Source organism: Thermobia domestica, chromosome 16 (genome assembly GCF_964235325.1).
Source record: "Thermobia domestica chromosome 16, izTheDome1.hap1.1, whole genome shotgun sequence".
Classification (NCBI taxonomy): Eukaryota; Metazoa; Arthropoda; class Insecta; order Zygentoma; family Lepismatidae; genus Thermobia; species Thermobia domestica.
Genome location: NC_137469.1, coordinates 162315233 through 162335265, shown reverse-complemented (window position 1 = coordinate 162335265; position 20033 = coordinate 162315233). Strand labels below are relative to the sequence as shown.

At 37.3% G+C, this 20033-nt stretch overlaps 2 protein-coding genes across 6 annotated transcripts in view; one reads left to right on the top strand and one right to left on the bottom strand.

The window, feature by feature from the left end:
- The window catches only part of LOC145673498 (uncharacterized), a 154541-nt gene that overhangs the window by 73473 nt on the left and 61035 nt on the right, over window positions 1-20033 (bottom strand). The gene's annotated exons all lie outside the window — the stretch shown is intronic.
- On the top strand, window positions 1842-18297 carry LOC145673499 (Ig-like V-type domain-containing protein FAM187A). The gene is made up of 6 exons (XM_081743269.1): window positions 1842-2141; window positions 3767-4013; window positions 4687-5007; window positions 9838-10019; window positions 14202-14357; window positions 18100-18297. Exons 1-6 carry the CDS (start codon window positions 1849-1851, stop codon window positions 18290-18292), a joined length of 1392 nt encoding a protein of 463 aa, XP_081599395.1. The 5' UTR covers window positions 1842-1848; the 3' UTR covers window positions 18293-18297.

Genomic DNA, 20033 nt, shown 5'->3' with positions numbered 1-20033 from the left:
TCAACAAAAACAGGGACATTGATACAGACTTAGGAGCAAATTGGGGTTAAAATGTTCGGGTTAAGTTCCGTCCGGTTTCAGTAAAATTTTGAAAATTTATCGGGAAGAAATGATAGGGAGGTACGTAAGTTGCTCATTCGTGTGCTTGATAATAAGTAAGGAGAACGGAACTTGTGTTTATTTTATTTAATTATTTATTTATTTTATAAGCAGATATAATCATGGAACTATTAGGCAAGCGGAAGGAACTACTTCCCGAAGATTACCACATGATTGGTTCGTGGGAAAGTAACGAGCATTTGTGTTCTGAACATAGGTGGAGGTGTACAGACACACCCCAGTTGGAATCTGTACGCAGAGCCGAGAACTTACACTCTATAAATTTTAACAAAATGGGTCCAAACTTCCATAATCCTAAGCTAGCTAACCCGACCCTACCCTACTTATCCCTACCTTACTCTACTCTACCCTGTTCTATTATACCCTTTTAAAGCGGTCCTAAGAATTGATGATTTTTAAATTTTCGTAGCTGTTATAACGCTTTCTGTCGAAAACCAAGCGGACGACCAACTTCGGGATAAATGACAAATTTCACTTTGGAAGACTAGCAACTTACTGCTACAGAAACCCTTACAAAGTGTTTGAAGTTTGTCGCAAAAAAATACAGTATATCCATATCACGTATGTTTTCAGAAAAAAGATTAATTTTTTAATTGTTATCGAATCTTTTAACGATTATCAATCAAAAATTAACTCCTGGAAAAAAATAATTAAGTTTAAAATTACCAAAAACCTCAACTAATTAATTTAATCATTAATTCTTTAATGGAATAATTACAAGAATGCTTAAAGGAAACTACAGATGCAGAACTCCAAAACTTGCCACTTTAATTTCATAAATAAATGTATAAACAGTAAGAGAAACTGCTTCACTAATCTACATTTTCAGTATTCTTGTTGCCGCAATTGCTTTTGTGCTCAACAATTTTGCAGATGCAACACTACTTTTCTTCAAATCCGAATGTAGATGGGCCTTCATTCGTTTAGCCTTCAACATATTCATGTAGTCCAAGTTATGTGCAATTCTTTTCTCCAATCCTATCGCAACTTTCTCATGATCACGTTCAACTTGCTCAAGTACTTTATTTCTCATTACCATCTTCTCACTCATAAGGACCAGACGAGACAAAGCTGTTTCTGACTGCAACTGTTTAACTCTGGCTCGATTTGCAAGATAATTTCTAGACAGGTTTTGCAAAAACATTACTTTATATGACGAATCAGGTATTCTAGGAATAGGAGTTGACCTCTTCACTGTATTAACACTAGGCTGATATGAGGAACGTTTCTTCATAGGATGTTTCCCACAAGGATCATGAATATCTTCGTGGAAAGCCTTCACGTAATATATCATGTTTAAATTTTCCTCTCGAATAGCATCGGCTTTGGAAGTCCGATAAATTTGACTTCTAGACACTTCTACAACAGGAAAACATTTTTCAATAAATTTTAACTCAATCATTGCTAATACTTCCTACTCCATATGCTACGTATCAGTCTTAAGAGTCGTCTAAAAAGAATTTTAAAGGTAAAATCAACTCTGTGTCTTTCTGCAACAGCAAAAAGAATTTTACGTTTGCTCATGTCCGTTGAATTGATTAATTATAATCAAATATTTGAAACAATACAATGTTTTTCTTTTTTCGTTGCTGTAACACATCAATAATACTTAAAAACAATTAACGTTTTTCATATAGTGTTTCAAATTGACTATATGGTGTAATGGAAAAGAAATTTTTCCTCATTCAGATTAACAAAGGTGTAAAAATAATAATCAAAACCAAAGCAATGAAAACATCGCTGGTTTTAAGTTTCCTAGTGTTTTTTTGTTTATGGTTTTATTGTGACTGTTTTTTAAATACGTTACGTAAAATATTTTTTAAAAAGCAGAAAATTAAAATATCTATATTAAGCGCTGAAAATGAATTGGAATATCCACGTGGAGATCCTCTGCTACTACATGAAATTAAACAACAATGGAAGAAATATTATGAATGTTTACTAATTCAGAAACAAACTATCGAGGAGCATAGCTCTATTATTCCGCACGCTACAATGCTATTTGAAGGCACATCAACAAGGTATTTTTTAATTACTAATATTACTCATACCAAACAGCATATTCACTCATATCTGTCTGAGAAACATTTTCGTGCTAATTTTACTAATCTGAGTACCATGGCTCATATATTATGAAGGAAAAAAATCTGACTTTTCCTGGCTTCCCAGAACTTTTTTTTTTTTTTTTTTTTTTAATTTTTCCTAGTATCATGTTATACACGAACACACAAAACACAAAGGTACTTCCAAACATAGTTAATGAATAACACTCATCCTGTTCTCCCAGTTCGGCTAGGGACTAGCGCATGTCTTTGTTGTACACAGTCTTGGTTCGATTCCACTGGGAGAATCTTGAAATATTTTAATGCATTACACGGTGGTCAAATTCCACGGTCGACGTTTTATGTAACTCCAGTCCTGAAAGGAACGATCTCAATTCAACTAACTAATATGCATCCTTTTAAAATTGTTTACAAATACGCGTATTTGCAGAGTAGAAAGCTAATTCGTACTAATACCGATAACCGCATAGTAAATAGACCTATACGTACAAAATGAAACTAACTTGTTCTTTAAAAAATGTCATAAATAATTACAATCATTTCCACTTCGTGAAAATTAGGCTAACTTACAAAATTTACGAAAGCCTTACTTAGAAATAAAGACTAATGGCTAGACGAATACTGATTTGTTTCTCCCCTGATATTTAGTTGAATGATAGACTTACGAAGACAGATGACATATATAATTACAGTATTTATGTAATACTTATGAATAATAGTAAAATATGAACCATAAATTTAAGAGAAACTTCAGCAAACTCACCTTACTCGAAAAAAATAATTATATTTTAAAATATGTAAAGAGATAGCACGTGAAATTTTGCACTGATATCACATTCAACTTCAACCTACTATGATTTGGAGTAAATATTCCTTATCTAATGCACAAAAACATAGTATATCAATTCCTGTCTAAAGTGGCGAGTCTAGAAATCCAAGATTTAGTAATACTCATATTACAAAAAGGAGCCTAACATTTGATACTTCACCGTTTTTAAACTATCTAACAGACTGAAATGATTGATTTGGCTTGCTTTGAGGATGACTCTTAACTTTGGGCAAGGCGGTGATATCCTGTCACTGTTAGTATTATTCACAGGTTGTCATTGGTTCCTTGCTGTTCCTAATTCACATGGATGTAGTTTTTATACTTTCTCACCAGGTGATGCTGTTCCTCATTCGCATAGTATTGCTGAGTGAGCGTTAGCGAGTGATGGTGGGTTAGAGCCCCGCAGGGCACGTTGTTTTCTGTCTTTCGTTCTTGGGAACTGGATCAGATGAATTGGTTCCTGTCACTGTCTTGCCTAACTAAAGACTTGCCACTTTGAGTTTAGCAACGAGGCTATATAAGATATGGACCTACTGCTTAACGTGGGAGCCAAATTACCAGCTCCCACAAGGAATTACAGCTGGGTCTCCCGCGCCAAAGACACGTGTGCCAACCATTTAATAAAAAGAAATAAGTCACTGTAGATTGCAATCACCTGTGCTAAATATACCTAGATATAGAAATATCTAAAAACGTACTGAAATAGTTTACTTCGCTAAATCTTCACAATTGTATTTACGTAATTTTCTTGTAGCTTGAAGTGTGCAGTTTGTGTAGCACCAAATGAGCTTGACACTCCAGTTACGTGGCATTACGTTCCTACTCATTCGGCGATCATGAGACCTGTTGAATATGGAGAACATATCCTTATATCTCCGAATAAAACACTAGTCATTTATAACGCAAAAGTGTCGGATTCTGGCCAATACTTTTGTATATCAGGAGCAACAGTACAGTCTGTTCACTTCCTCGATGTAACGAATGAAGAACCTTCAATGTTGGTGAGTACTTCGTGCAGTTTTACTTTCTATTTTGTCTTCTAGAGGACATAGTAATGTGTAACTTTTATAAAGGTCAAAGAGAAAACATTTGACAAAATATATATATATATATACTAAAACAGATATGCGTTAAGTGCTTTTTTGCCACAAAAGGACCAAGGCCACAGCTACAAAACGAATTTTTCAGTTTCAAAAAACACGAATTAGAAACAAGTGCTCAGCACCTTACAAATTTGAGAATTTAAATATACACTTTTTTCTCTGAAATTTCTCTTAATATTCTATTAATACAATGTACGAAGAAGAAACAATGCCTTTGAAATTGATGTTAGTCTAAAAGGCCATGTTTATTATTTTGCATGTAGTGTTTTTAATTAAAATCTAACACTTACCTAAATCATTCATATGAACAAGCCATCCACAAACAGTTTCGGCGAGATTTTCTCGCATCTCCAGTGAGAAAAGAAAGCGAAAAAAAAAAAAAAAAAAAAACTACGTTGCACGAATAACTATATTTTGAAAATTTTCTTTCTTGCAGGGTTTTATTTAAAATAACGTCCTTACGTTCATATGGATGCTTTCGAGAAGTGTTGGACTTCCATTACTATTATTTGATATACATCCTATTGTTTCATTAAGTAATTCCATTGTTTCTGATTTTGAACTTTGTCAGGTGAAACCGTTTACTGCTCCTAGCCCACCTTACGAGACACCGAGCGAAGAATTGTTCCAACATAATCTGAAATTATTTACGATATGGACAGAGTGGTCTCCGTGTAGCAGGTGTGATTTTACTGGAAAACGAGTGAGATACGGAATGTGCACTGTTCAACTTCTTTCCACGAACACTTCTAATAATTTTACTGACAACGACATTAGCCTGCACATTTTTAAGGATGGTTTACCTTGTAGATCATTTCTTCTTTCAGAAGAGGTTAAAAATATTAAACATGTTCAGGAGCGTAAAAGTGAAATAATGATTGGGTATTGTAAGGTAATATATTACTCCGTAACTAGTTTTATCAGAAGGGTAAAAATGAACTATACTTTGATTAACAAAATTTGGATTTGATTAACCTTGCTTACCTTATTGTTTCTATTTTGTGTAACGTTGAGTGGAAAGAGTGTAGTATGTACTTGTAACAACTGTCTTAGCAGAAGGTTTGTACAAGAAATTAATTTCCATTACTTTCTGCTAGGATTAGAAATCACTTTAATATGTTCTTTACGAATGGGAAAGGATTAGTAATCACATGTTACTAAAGAATGTAAAGGCAAACAGAAAACGTCTTTAGACAGAATATGTAACTAATGTCGTGTTGTTTGTTCTTACTGCTCACTGTAAATAAAAATAGGTAGCATATTATTCTTTCGTGTCAATTGTATGGTAAATCACTATGTTCGATTTATTTATACTAGTTGTTCCCCCAAAGACTTCGGTAAGCTGTACGCTCTTGGTTAAAATCGTGATTAATTAAAAGTTCTGTTTACATTTAAGGTCTTTTTTTTTTTTTCTTAACTTGCGGTTACACAAATATTAATGCTCAAATCTAAATATGGTTTGTTAATGGTAGTGTGCTTATATGGGTTGGCAGTAAGAATTGTTAAATATTGTACTGTCCTAAAGATAAACAGTAACGCCTGCAGTCTGCATACTGCATACATATTGCTTTTATGTCTAACGTTAACGAAGCTTCTACTATTTGAATCGATCGGCAATGTGTGTGTAGGGTTCGTTAAACGCTAACTCTCGTGAAACTTATCCGATTTTAATGAAACATGGTTTGTACCCTTCTTCTACTTACAGAAATGACCGTACTGTTTGGGGCAGTAATCACCCCAAGTAGCAAATTTACACGTGGATATACTGAACACTTTTCCAATATAAACCAAGTAAAAATTTTCCAATTATTACAAAACTTAATTTATATTTTCTTTTGGTATAATATGTCGTACATTTTCTTTAGGATTTTACAATCATTCATTCTGCATGAAGTTGAAACCAGTGAAGAATAAAGTTTTTATTCTACGGTAACTTATATAGATTTAATTCAGTTTTGATACAATGTATATTTTCTTTGACTTTTCCGTAATCCGATTTGTTTAAAATAGGTCAAGAATGAGCTATGAATTTAGCCTCCTAATATGGTATGGATTACTTCCTCCCTGGGGCCGCGGTAGCTAAATGATAGAGCGTTCACCTCTGGTGCTTGGGGTCCCGGGTTCAAACCCTGCTCCAGCCAAGTGAACTTGGTGGTGGGCAAACACCGTGTGCGTGGGTTTCTCGGGGTTCTCCCGTTTCCTCCTACTTTCTTCATTCCACGATTTCATTCATCTCTCATCATCACCGTCTTCTTTAGCCTAACCGGCATAGTCGTGGGACGTAAAACTCAAAAATTTCATTTCATTTTTTACTTTCCTCCTTTCGATTAAAAAAAAAAAATCCAACATAACTTTCGTAAAAATATTAGATTTTCATGGAATACGGTATATATATATATTTTTAGGTTGCACAATCATTGGAATTAAAATCACTCCCCGACCAGATTTTAAAAAAAAAATGTTCTACGACATTTTTCGTAAACATTTTAACAGAATATGATTTATGTGTTTGTTGAAGTGTTGACACAATCCCTGACTTGCAGTTGAAGTCAATCAAATATTAGGACCACTCCCCGCCTGCTCCCGAAGATTTAAATGAAAATTCAATGATAACTTTCGCAAAAAATACAATTTCTTCTAAGACTTTTCAATCATCTCAATTGCTTGCAGTTGAAATGGACCAATAATAAGGAAACAGGTTCTCCCCATTTTATGTAACATGTTTTCTTGAATATTTATTGAGCACATTCAGATTCTTATGGAAAACTGTGTTTTGTAGGACATTATAGATGTATCCCTATAGATTGGGGTTGAAATTAACACGAAGGAAATTCACTTCAACAATGTACAGCATCACTAGTATATAAGAAAATGTATGTCTGTATCAGCTTTTCGTCTAGACAGGAGTTACATACAACCACCAAATTTTTGTATACTGTAAAATTCTGCTGAAGCAGGTAGAAGGTAGAGCACTTACCTACGGGAATCGTTTTCTTTCTGATACAAAACAGTACAGTAAGTTAAACAGTATATAAGTACGAAGTTCACTTATAATTAGGATCAGTAGGTGTCCCAAGGGCTAGCCAGCGAAGGAAAGGACTCCTCACAAGCTGAGTGAGGTGGGGTAGGATTCTCAACGCTCCACTGCAAGCAAAGAGAGTGTGGAGTCCTGCAAAGTCCCGCAGCAAGCTAGACGAAAAATAAGGGGAACACGAAGCTCAACAGCTAGATGGGTGGATTGTAGCTAGGAATTTCTCAAAGCTTCATTGCAAGCTAACAGAGGGGTTAAATTCCTATCAGAGCTCCGTTGCAAACTAAGTAGGAAAGGAAACTTCACAGCTCCACTAAGCTAAGAGAGCTGGGTTAGGGTAAGGTTCTCTCAGAATTCCACTGCACGCTAAGAGAGGGAATTTATTAGCAAAAACTAATATCAGTCGTGGTGATCTTCGAAATTTTATAGTTGCCCCTATGTAGTTGCGATGGTGGTGTTCTTCCATCACGTCATGAGTGGTGGAGCTGATTCCTGTTCTCTGCTTCTCATAGTAACTTGTAGTAAATGCAAGGGATGTTGTTTATAAATAAACGCTCATGTTGGTTGCAGGCCTTCCAGCAAGACATTGAAAAAATATAGGACAGTTTGGTTTTTACAATAAAATAAGCTCTGAAGCACAGAAAAAAAAATATAAATGTATTGTAAGAAAAGGCCAACCTTCCAAGACTTTTCCGGTATTCATTGCAGATTTTCCGAGTTACCAACAATTTTGACTACAATGCACAAACACAAATTAGTAATGCAACTGGAAGTTTTATTTTTTAAAAGATACCACCTCTCCATACATTCTGAATTATACTTTTCACGTTACTTTTTCTTTTGTTTTTGTCATTTTTGTACAAACAATACAATTTGAACAAGGCTTTGAGAATGGTAAAAACACTAAAAAATGCAGCTTCAATATTGTTAGAATTTAGAACAAATTCGCACTACTTCAGAAGAAAAAGAAATAGTTAACTCTTATTTAGAGGATTACCATGACATTTAACACTTTTTACCGTACATGTCGTTATTTATACATAATTTTGAATACACGCAAAAATATTAACTATTTCTCTACCTTCCTACTATCCTTCCAATTCTTTTATTTAGAGATGAACTTTATTTTGACATTTTTCATTACTTCGTATTTTTCTAATGAAAAAAGAAGACTAATAACTTATTTCTCTGTAATGAAATATTTCAATCTAATTAAACATTGAATGATTTTATCAACGTATTTCCTTCTAAAATAAGTAATGTAATAGCATTTCATTCACCATAGCTCTGCAAATTATATATACACTTCTAACAACTGTTCTACAACATCAATTTAAAGACATTTCCAGTTTTCCAGGATTTTCACCATTTTCTGCTTTCCATAACTTTTCGAGGGCGTTTCCACGACACACCTTCATTTCCAGGCTTTCCAGGATGCGTGTGGGAACCCTGCATATTATGTACAGCAATATTGGAAGGCTTTGGAATATGTTGGTGAATCCCAACACACCTCCATGCCTAGCCAATACTGCTGCACACACTGCTGAAAGAAAATGCTAACACAGTTTGCGTTATAAGTAACTAGAGCACGGCAAGGTTCCTGAGCTAAGCTTCACTGGGGAAGAATAAGCACATAGGAAACAAAGAAAAAAAAGAATGGACATGGAGAGATAAAAAAAAACAATAATTTAAAAAAAAAATAATAGTAAGGATTAGTGACTAGTCCCTCACCAAAAAAAATGCTAAGACACACTTAGCATATTGCTAATATCTAACAACTTAGCCCTTGGCCTGTATTTTTAATAATTCAATTACTGAAAAATATAAGGAAAAAATGACAAGATCTGAAGGCTATACACATATTTCCAAAATATAGGAAAAATTGGAAAATAAGACACCTGGGAACCCTGCGGTTGTTTATAAGTAGAACCATGTGCGGGATATTACAATACAAATTTTCACCAGATCTAATCGCGTACGAATCCATTTTTCGATTCGACTCGGAGGAGGGACAAATATGATAAAGTACGTATCTTAAATGAACCGCAGTGTCTATAAGGCAGGTAACACACGATTATCCGGTGTTGTATAGCCTTCAGATCTTTGAATCCTTTAGCATTAATCTTATTCTTCCCGTGCGAAGAATGGACATTTCAGCTGCACTTGACATGAAAAAAAATATTATGGATTTCATGTAAAGAATAATTTAAATGTTATTTAAGGTACATTTTATACGGCTCTTGTCTTAATAATAAACAGATTACGTTCATATTCAGCAATACCATCACTATCCACTTTCAAATAAAAGTAAATAGGAGGCAGGCAACGAATGCAGCGGAGCGGCGATTTTTTACTATTAATTAGAGTTACAGATTATGATTTTCTATTATATACCCTTAACTGCCTCATTTACACGTGACACATTATCCCTTCCTGTCCATTCCAGTAATCTTTTTTTTTTTTTTTTTTTTCAAGAATACGTATTATTATTATTACTATAGCTCTGCAAAGGAATGAAGTCTCTTTTATTCCATCTATTCATATTCTGATTATACAACTCATTCCGTACGTTTGCTGTGACACATACTGACCAATTTATTTGAAGGCAAAAGATATGAGAAAGAGTGTGCCTTATGAAATATTTATACCTTCTGGATGATAAAGTGTTATAACAAATATTACTTTTTGTAGGTGCCTTGTCCTGGCCCAGTGGTTTTCGAGTTAAAGGATGCCAAAGGTAATTTGCTTGAAGTAACTAATAACTCAGCAGGTATTTACTCAACAATGCAAACTTTGCCCTTCGTACCTCCACCAGTACAGAGATCTACTATGTATGAATACACTGGAACGAACATCGTGATAAAATGTCCTGGGTACGTACATGTATTTTATAATCAATTTGTAAAGAGTGCGAAGTCGAGTAATTACAATTCTTGTTTAAAACTCCAAGGCTCAAATGAAAGCAAACATTCCCAAATTAATATAACATTCTATAATTCTAGATTCTACCCATCTATAGTATGCATGTATAGAGTTCAATACCCTTCGTCAATAAATCGCATGCAGTTATTTTTCGATAAACCGTTTCCATTATCGTTGATAAATTAATTAAGCCTCTTGTGTTTTCTGAACTTCATAAACTTAATTTTTTCTCTCCGATTTCCTATTTTTTTTCTGGCAATTATTTAGTTTGTTTCATAAATAAGGTAAGAACTGTTCGCATGAGAACAAAATAATATATTGAAGCAAAATGCACATTTTGACACGCTGGATGCCATTTCGTTTATGCCCATATAAACACCTCGACGGTCAAGGTAAATATTTTATCGCTCCGCCAGCAATGCCAAGATTCCCTCGCGGAAAAACTGGGGATAATTATTAAGCCATGTTGCACATCACGCACGTTCTGTTTGCAGATGTGTCCATCCAAAGTGGTTTCAGAGAGCCAAACAAATGGACGTCGCTAGAGGCTAGATCGGGACTGTAGGGTGGGAGTCCATTCCTGCTCATAACGCTACAGCCGTCCTTGGTGATGTTTCCCACGTGTGAACGAGCATTGTTATGCAAAAGAATGATACGTCCGACAATAATCTCTGTCGCTTACTTCGAATGGCATTTCGTAATGTGGTGAGGGTGTGACAATATTTGTTTACATTCACAGTTTCGTCACGTTTAAAGAAGTCTATGAGTAGTACAACTTTGTAATCTCAGACGACTGTCACCACGATTTTGCGCTGGGTTACAGTGCTCTTCAACCTCTTGGAAGGAAGTGACGATGTATGTTTCCATATAAGTGAGGAGCGGCGACTGTTTGCGGTTGTGAAGTGAACCACTGCCTCATTACCCGTGAGGATGCGTTTCAAGAACTCATCTCTCTCCACATGATAACGCTGGACATAGGTTCAGAGTTATGTCCATTCCCGTGGCTTTTAGGTCTTCGGATAGCAGTTTCGGCATCCATGTTGAACACGCCGTTCCTATACCACAGCAGAAAAAAGTTACTTCCTTAGTTACATTTCGCGGTATGATTGTTCAGCATTCATAGATCAGTCTCTCGATCAATACAGCAACATCCTCCCTAGACGGTGTTATTGGTTGTCCTGGGCGAGATCTGCCACACAGCAACATCCTCCCTAGACAGTGTTATTGGTTGTCCTAGGCGAGATCTGCCACACACATTTGTTCTTTCTTCTTCAAATGATTTGCATCATTTACACATCTCCTTAAGGGACATCATTACACACACTGCAACTGTTGACGGATTTCAGCTGAGGTGATGTCTTACCAACCAAGAAATTGGATCACCCTACAGACTTCTAACTTTCTCCATGAATCCAATAGTGTGGTCATTCTGACCCTTTTCTCCAGATATATAGGACAGCTGGCACCACGATACGGTGCGGTTGTAACGTCATGCACTCCTGTATCACGTACACCTCGAACAAAACATATGTATTTTCAAACGCAAGGGACACCTCAACGTACCTTATTTTTCGAACAAACAAAATAATTTCTTGTTCACTGTAAGTAGTATAATTTTCGTTCCATGTGATATTAAATTATTTCATGTTGTTCACATTTTTCTTTCTTCCTTGTTTCTTTTTCACTGAAATCATCACAGCTTCTACACAATCATTTGACCGTTATACGTATTTCGTAGTATATACGGAACAACTGTTTCTTATTTCTATCTTTAATTTGTTAATTGGTTGGCCGTTTCATATGTATTTCGTAATATCTAGTTATATCATAAATACTATCACAAGTTTGAATGTGAATAACACAGAGAATATTAACACCAAGGCAATTTATTTTGACCATGTTTTACATTGATATGTTGTACACCTGACGCACGAATCATTTTTCGAAATGTCTCCCCTTGGCCTTGATGCAGGCACGAAGTCTGTCCGGCCACTGGTCAATGGCATTATGCACCACGTCCATACGAAAACTGTTCACTGCTCGGGTCAAGGATTGTTTCAGACTGTCAACAGATGGATGCCGTTTATGGTAGATTTTTGCTTGAAGGACTGCCCAAAGTTTGTAGTGCAACGGGTTAAGGCCCGGGCTGCTAGAAGGCCAATCAGCGGTAGAAATGAAGCCGGGGACGTTCCGTGCCAGCCAGACCTGGATTGTTTTCGCTTTGTGGTCTGGGGCGGAATCCTGCTGGAAGGTCCACCTTTCTCCAGGGAACATGGTAGCAGACAGTGGTTTTACTATAGGTATTAGAACTGTGTCCTGATACTCCTTGGCAAATTTTTAATACCTTGTTCACAAAAATGCAGCTGGGTTGTGCCTGAGTAGCTCACTCCCCTCCAAACCATCACTGAGGCAGGATGATGTGCCCTCTGAACCCTTGGAGCTGCCTCAGCAGCTGCAGTAGATGACGTGGCATACACATGGTCATTTTGGGCGTTGTAAGCCTTCTCAATTGTGAACACCTTTCCATCAGTGAACAGAATCTTTCTGTGCAGATTGCTAGCGTAATGCCGCAAGTCTCTTTGATTTAAGGACCCTCTGCGACATTAATGTTTGGGTCAGAAAGTGACCAGTCCACCTCTTATACGCCTGTAGATGTAGATTACTCCTGAGCACACGAGACATGGAATTTCTGCTGGTGTTCATCTCAGCAGCCATCACACTTTGTGTTCGAACAGGATTTCGTCGAATTCTTGCTGCGACTGCTTTCTGGACCTGCGGGGTTCGTACCGTTCGTGGTCTGCCACTCCTTGTGCAGTCAGCTGCCGTCCCAGTCTCGGTGTATCGCTGTATGGCGCGATACACGAATCTCTTGCTGATTTGTAGGGGTTTCAGGAGGTTGAAAATGTCATCTGCTGTCTTCCCGACCTTGTGTAGTGCAATTACTGCTACACGATTTTCGTAATCGCCCCACTCCATCAGAACTCAGTACAATATCAACGTAGGCCATGAACAGTCAAACTCACACTACATGCCTCTTCCGCTCTATACACAGATGGCAGCACTGTGCCACTCCGGATGCCTACAGCGTCATTCCAAACTTTGTGACAGTATTTATGATATAACTAGGTATTTATGGAACAATTGTTTCTTAATTCCCTTCCCAATTTCTTAACTATTAGGTGTAACATTTTACCCCAGTTGCCTTCCCATCCCAAAGTTCGAAATGACTACTAATTTTTCTATTTTTATTATTATTACATCGATAATTGACTCTGTTGCTTTCCTTTGTTCCTTGTCATATATTCTGCAAATTTATGTACGGAAAGCTTGAGTTATCCCCACCATTCACTGCTCCCTGTATCTATTCCTCCTCTATTATCTTTAAATCTATTTTTATCTCCTCGTCTTTCAATTTTTCTCTGGATATTCAGTTCGACCTACACCAGATTGTGATATGTGAAAATGTCCACCTTAAGGAAAAACACGTGCTGTAAACTACTTTGAAATCTTTTCCCATGATGACATAATTTATACATTTAAGCAAACGTGTTGGTTGAATCAAGTGTCTTCAAATCTTGCTTCTAGCAGTCTGTCTACGCTACTCATCAATTCCTATTCTCTCTCCTCCTTTTTTCTAAATGTATTTTTCCTACTACACTATCCTCCTATCCTCTCATCATTAAAATCTCTATCCATGAACTCCTTTTCTATCTACGGTTTCTAGTATTTTTTCGTAAATTCTTTTCGCTTCTCCCTTAAGACAACTATGCATAATGACGAGAAAACGCCATGATCAAAACATTATTTACAAATTTTAATATAATAGAATTTGATTTATTGTTTGATTACTAATAAACACAATACAAATAAAAATATTTCAAAAATCCGACGACAAACGTTACATATTGAAACCCTCCCATAGAAATGAGTAACAAGCAAACAATAACTTAAAAATCTTGTTTCATACTGGTAACTAACCTATGATAATATACCCTTATCAACTTCGAATTTCTGGAAGACAGGTTAATTTATAATGCGGTCGTGCGCTAACTTGTAGTGGCGGTATTACATCGTATCATACAACATATACAATGAAAAACACAAGCTTAATTCTAAGAACATTTGTCTTCCAGTAATCTGAACAATGATCATCCTATAGTGTGGAAATTGGGAGAAGAAGAACTTAATCCTGTATTGATAGGGCGAAAAACTTCTGGTAGAATTACTATTGATCTTAGAAATTTTATCCACATCAACAATCTACAGTTCACGGATATAGGGATTTTCAGGTACGTATATACTATTTGAGCAATGAACTTTAGAAATAGATATATTATTCACAGTGAAGTAATAACAGAACCAGCGCTTCCTTGATCTGACTCTAAGAAACAAGGTTTAAAAAAAAAAATCCAAAAGAATACGAACAGAAAATAATCACGTTAAAAGAATACAAATAGAATATAAAGAACAAGAAAACACACAAGGAAACTGCCTTCCAATTGCATATACTCTTTGTTAAGTCAACACACTTTCCAGCAATATTGTCATTCTTCACAACAGCGGAGAGGTCTTCACTTCAGGTTTATTCAAACAACCCGTCACAGCTATTTAGACGTTCTTAACCGTTCCGGAACTGTGTTCTTTCAAGGTTCTTGATTGGTAATAAAAATAAGTATCAAAAAGCCATGTCGGGTGGGTGGAGAGGCATTGCAATGTTATTTGGAAAGAAATTCCTTCACTGTCATCGACGCATTGTCATGGTGGAAGATTCATGTCTGAAATGTCAGGGTTGATGTGATTAATTCTTTCTGCAAGCATTCGAGCACTTAGTTCACTGTCTGCCCGAGTGGTACAAACTACATGTGGATGATTCTCTTTGAGCCAAAGAAAAAATGAACATGATTTGATGCAATTTACTCATTCGGACCTTCTTTGGTAGGGGTGGATGGGTGTGTATCACTCTAAACTTTGTCTTTTGGTTCATGGATTGTGTTGTGAACATTAAAAGTTTCATCCCTGTTTATTATTCGTTCTGAAAAGCCGAGCTCCCTTGCCATACGATAAAACAGTTCATGAAAACACGATAAACGATAGTCTTTGTTATCCGACAAAATCTTGGAGATACTTTCGTACTTTAAAAAAAAAATTAAAATAAAATAAAATAAAATAAAGTTAGGAATTAGATTCCTACGCTTTCAGCATCTATGATCATGTTAGCTTATCAGGTATGAGGGATGATGTCTTTCCACAATCACTGCCTGATGAAAGAAAGGAATGGGGAAGAAAACAAGCGGCCTGAACCATTATATGACATACCATCCCGGCACTTGACTGAGGAAACCGAAAAACTTTACTCAGGATAGCTGGCCTGAAAAAGCCGATCCCTTCGGGAAACTTTTTCTTTATATTCAAATCCCTGGATGTGATTCGGTGGATATATTATTTCGGCAGTTTCACCTCTCCTGCGATCAACTAACTCAAACGTCGGTCTTTATCGACAACAATCTTCAACAAACCACACAATCGTCAATTCTCAAAGTTGATGTGCGTCTTGAGCTATATTCGTTCTTCACGTTTTCCCTTATACTTTATGCCACCTGAATACTGCCATTGACGACAAAGCCCGTAATGTTATAGGTTTTTCGTAACCTTGCCAGCGTTTCAGTACCGTATTTGCCCAGTTTGATGCAAATTATATTGCATACGCTGCTCCGAACTATGCTACATTTTTATCTGCTACGAGTTACTCACACACTGCTTTATACTTTGCTACCGATCGCCCTCTGAAATGGCTCGTACACAAATAGAATTGGATTTTACTGTATAAGTACAGCTTTCTATCAATGCCCCGCCCCATACCTTCCTCTCCAAATTTTTCTCACCAACATGCCGAAAGCAATCTCCTTATATCTGGGTCAGCCCCTGCGTTTCTAGAAAACTACAAGTTGTATAGCATAACGGGAGACAAACTCGTGTGGTTCAGATCAAATGTCAAGCCACAGGTTCACGTCTATCACCCCATACCGAGAAAGAACGTTAAAATTTAAATCAACTAAAAAACCATCTCTCTACTTGTAAATGGAATTGTGGTAAAAGCCGTTTTGCACCTTCCTTGTCCCTTAGCCATTCCTCACACCTTAAAAACAAAGACCAGATTCTGGCAGCACCATCTTGCCAGGACCATGATGTGAGAGTTACATTCTTCTCACAAATGAATAATAATAATAATAATAATAATAATAATAATAATAATAATAATAATAATAATAAAAACACTCCAGCAAACAACATCCAGCCGAAGTCTTCTTCCCCCTCATTACCCGAGCCTTGTCCTGGCGAAAGGGCTTAAATCCATAAGATTGATCAATCGGGTCTATACATATGTATAGCTACAAAGAAAGAACTTTTCTGATCGAATAAATGAGCTCATATTACCTCCCGAGTAGTTTTCATCTAATTAGTAATTAAAAATTTATTAAAGTTTTTGTACCGTGTGTCCTATCAAACAACTCGTCTAGAAAACCAGTTGAGAAAAGGGCTTAAAGGGCAGTTAGTTGTGATACCAAATAACTTGCTGCTGACTGGACAAGGAATTGAAACCTGTTTTGGAACTTGCTCGACAAACCCATTCAGGAAATACAGATGGTGATCAGAAAAATGGAAACACCTGAACGAAATTGCAACTTACCGGATTAATATGGTGTCGGGCCACCTTTCGCCTTCAGAACAGCCTTGATGCGACGTGGGATGGAGGCATAGAGGTCGTGAATGGTAGCAAGTGGAATTTTACACCATTCCTCGTGCAGGGCATCGGTCAGTTCTGTGAGAGGATGGAGGTGGAAATCGTCGCCGGAGTCGTGTTTCCAAGACAAACCCCAGATGTTCAATTACGTTGAGATCTGGGGATTGGGCGGGCCAGGGGAGGTGTTGAACTTCATCCCGATGTTCCTCAAACCACGCTACAACAACGTCAGCTGTGTGAATGGGTGCATTATCATCCTGGAAGATGGTGTCATTGTCCGGGAACAACATCTGGCCCATAGGATGCAAGTGGTCTCCTAAAATTGCGACATAATCGTTGGCAGTGATTCGTCCGCTAAGTGTGACCACAGGACCCAATTGAAACCATGATATGGTGGTCCACAGCATCACCGAGCCGCCGCCATGTTCCACAGTTGGGCGGAGACACTGCAGATCATAAGCTTCTTTGGGCATTCTCCACACATAAACACGGCCCGCGGTTGGGAATAGGGTGAAGGATGACTCATCCGACCATATCACACGTTTGCAGTCCTCAACGGTCCAAGTTGCATGGTCGCGGCACCATTTGCAGCGTGCGAAAGCGTTATGGTCCCTGATGAGCGGTTTGGCTCGTGCAACACGACCCCGTAAGTTCATGTCATGTAATTCGCGGCGGACTGTGATTGTCGAAACAGGGTGGGGGAGGTGCTGATTGAATTCCTCCGTCACTTGCTCCGCAGTGGCACGACGGTTCTGCGTGACAATGCGCTGTAATACCCGGCGTGACCTGTCACTCATGATTTTCTTCCGCCCACTGTTCCGCTTCCCCGATGTGGTTTTCCCGTGTGTTGTGTAGGCCATCACCTTCGACACTGTCCCACGCGACATACCTAACACAGTAGCCACTGCCGTCACACTCACTCCACATAACCGCGCACCAACAATTTGCCCTCTTTGAAAATCTGAGCGGTCTCCCATTTTACACTACCTCCGTCTGCTGCAGCCACTGGACACTGCTGTTCCACTGCGCCTGACGTAGTATGGAGACCGACCTAACACACCACCACCAGCGGTCCGGCGCTGCGGGCACCATGATACCACTGCCAACCCATACATCTGACGTGTTGCCAACTACAGATGTTTCCATTTTTCTGATCACCATCTGTATATAGGTTGTCTCCAGATTCAAAATTCAACTTTGGAATCATCCCTAGTAAGTTAAAATTAAATACAAGACAAGAACAAACCCTAAATGAAACAAGATTAATTATTAATCATATATATTTTCAGCTGCTGGCAAGATAATCAATTAGCAGGAACGGTAAAGCTTCATGTAAGTAAAATGACGCGCTTTACTATTAATCACCACCTGGCTCTCTTAGGCATGGTTTTCATTTTTGCAACAATATTCTTATTAATTGCCAGAGGATGGAAGCTTAAAAAAGAACTTAACAAGAACACCAAAGGAGAATCAACAAATTAATAACCTTTATTGTCCTCTTGGAACTTTGTAAATTAGTTTTTAATTACTATTGTTTCAATTGACCACATTGTATTATTTCATAAACCTGTTTGTTTATTATTTCTCGAACCTTAATTAAACGTAAGAACTTATTTACGTAGCTGGGAACTCTGTGGCAGAGTATTCTTAGCAAGCAAGACAATGTGACCTTATCACTCATTCACTTAATCATTTCTCTTTTTTCATCAAGCAAATGAATATCTGCTGCTTTTTGGATGATTCAGTAACGTTAAAATCCAAGCACTGCTTCCACACATCAAATAAGTACTCTCGATTTCTGCCTCATATAATAATTAACTAAAATGTTACTTCTAGATTCCATGTTTGGGGTACATAAAGGATCAAGCTGTTGGGTTTATTGGTTGAGGAGGCAGAAATATACTAGCGCGTAGTATGGGACTGCAAGAGGTCTTCTCCATCGCAAACTTCACTCCTGAACAGACGCAGGAATGTGTGAGACATTTTTTGTTCTTCTTGTAGCACTATTTTCATGCACAGAAATAGAGCAAGAGGTGACTAAATTTTGGACGCCGAGTTTGAACTAGAACTGGAGATGAGCAACAGTACTTAAACTCCACTCAACATATTGATCTATCAACTTTAACGAATCGCTTTGTGTCCGCACAGACAATACAACCTATGATTATCATTTGGTTCACGAGTCAGAAGGTTTTGGTCCACTAAACTGCTCTTCTGTCAGTGGAAAAAAAAGAGGATTAGTCCATACATTTAGTTCTTACTGGAAAAGGTTTCACTGTATTAAATTTTATTCATTTATTTAAGTTCTTCTTTCCCTGTATTAAATTTTATTTAAGTTCTTCAACTGGTGGCTTCTAAAAATTCGTCAGTATGTGGTCAACCAATCACTAACAGTATATTAACCTGTCTCTTTATCAATCACAGGTCCCTTGTATGAATTTGTCAGCATTCTTCTCCGCTGTGGATTGATATTTCTTTATAGCAAGCTCCTCGAATGGTACACGTGACGAAGAAATTGTTCAAAACAATTTACGGGCAGAGGTTTGCACATTTTAATAAGCTGAAGACTATATTTCTCGTCAATGCCTGTCCATGTAGCTTCATGTTAACAATATAGCAGTGCATGCGGTAGGCATTTACGCCCTCCCCTCTTCCACAGCCTGCTGTAAATCACGTGCCGAAGTGGGATTCCAACCTGACAATTAGCATCGACCTCAAGAGTGAAAGGGTGTGTAACTTTCAGAAAAAAACGGACAAGATAGCGCATCAATACTGTAAGCCGGAGACCCTGATTCGATTCCTGGTTTAGTCCCTTTTTTTTTTTTTTTTTTGAATGAATTCGTATCTATAGATAACATGGTGTAGGGAAAGTTGGTTGATTTCTACCGTTTTCACATATATTCCAACTCGGCAGTATTAAAATACAGGTATTAGTATTTAAAAAGTAATAATAAATAAAAAATAAGCATTGAAATCAACATCTACATAATATCAAGTGTCATTTTTTCTTCCACGAATCGAGATTACAATACATCCTCCTCTACTAAAAGCACTCACTGTATTCGAATAATGAGTCTCTCTTGAAGGTCGTCTAGTGTGGTACAGAATGGCCTATAAAAGTTGATCTTGTATGGCTTGCTCAGCGTACCTGCTAACTACACTGGATTAAGCCCTGGTAGTGGTTCGTAAACTACGTTAATAGTAAGCCTGCCCTCCATAACCG

Excerpts from the sequence above, each read along its gene's own strand:
- LOC145673499 (XM_081743269.1), top strand. The coding sequence starts at position 1,849 with ATGAAAACATCGCTGGTTTTAAGTTTCCTAGTGTTTTTTTGTTTATGG. Across the intron at positions 5,008-9,837 it reads TAATGATTGGGTATTGTAAG|GTGCCTTGTCCTGGCCCAGT; the intron begins GTAATATATTAC and ends TACTTTTTGTAG. Across the intron at positions 14,358-18,099 it reads ACGGATATAGGGATTTTCAG|CTGCTGGCAAGATAATCAAT; the intron begins GTACGTATATAC and ends ATATATTTTCAG.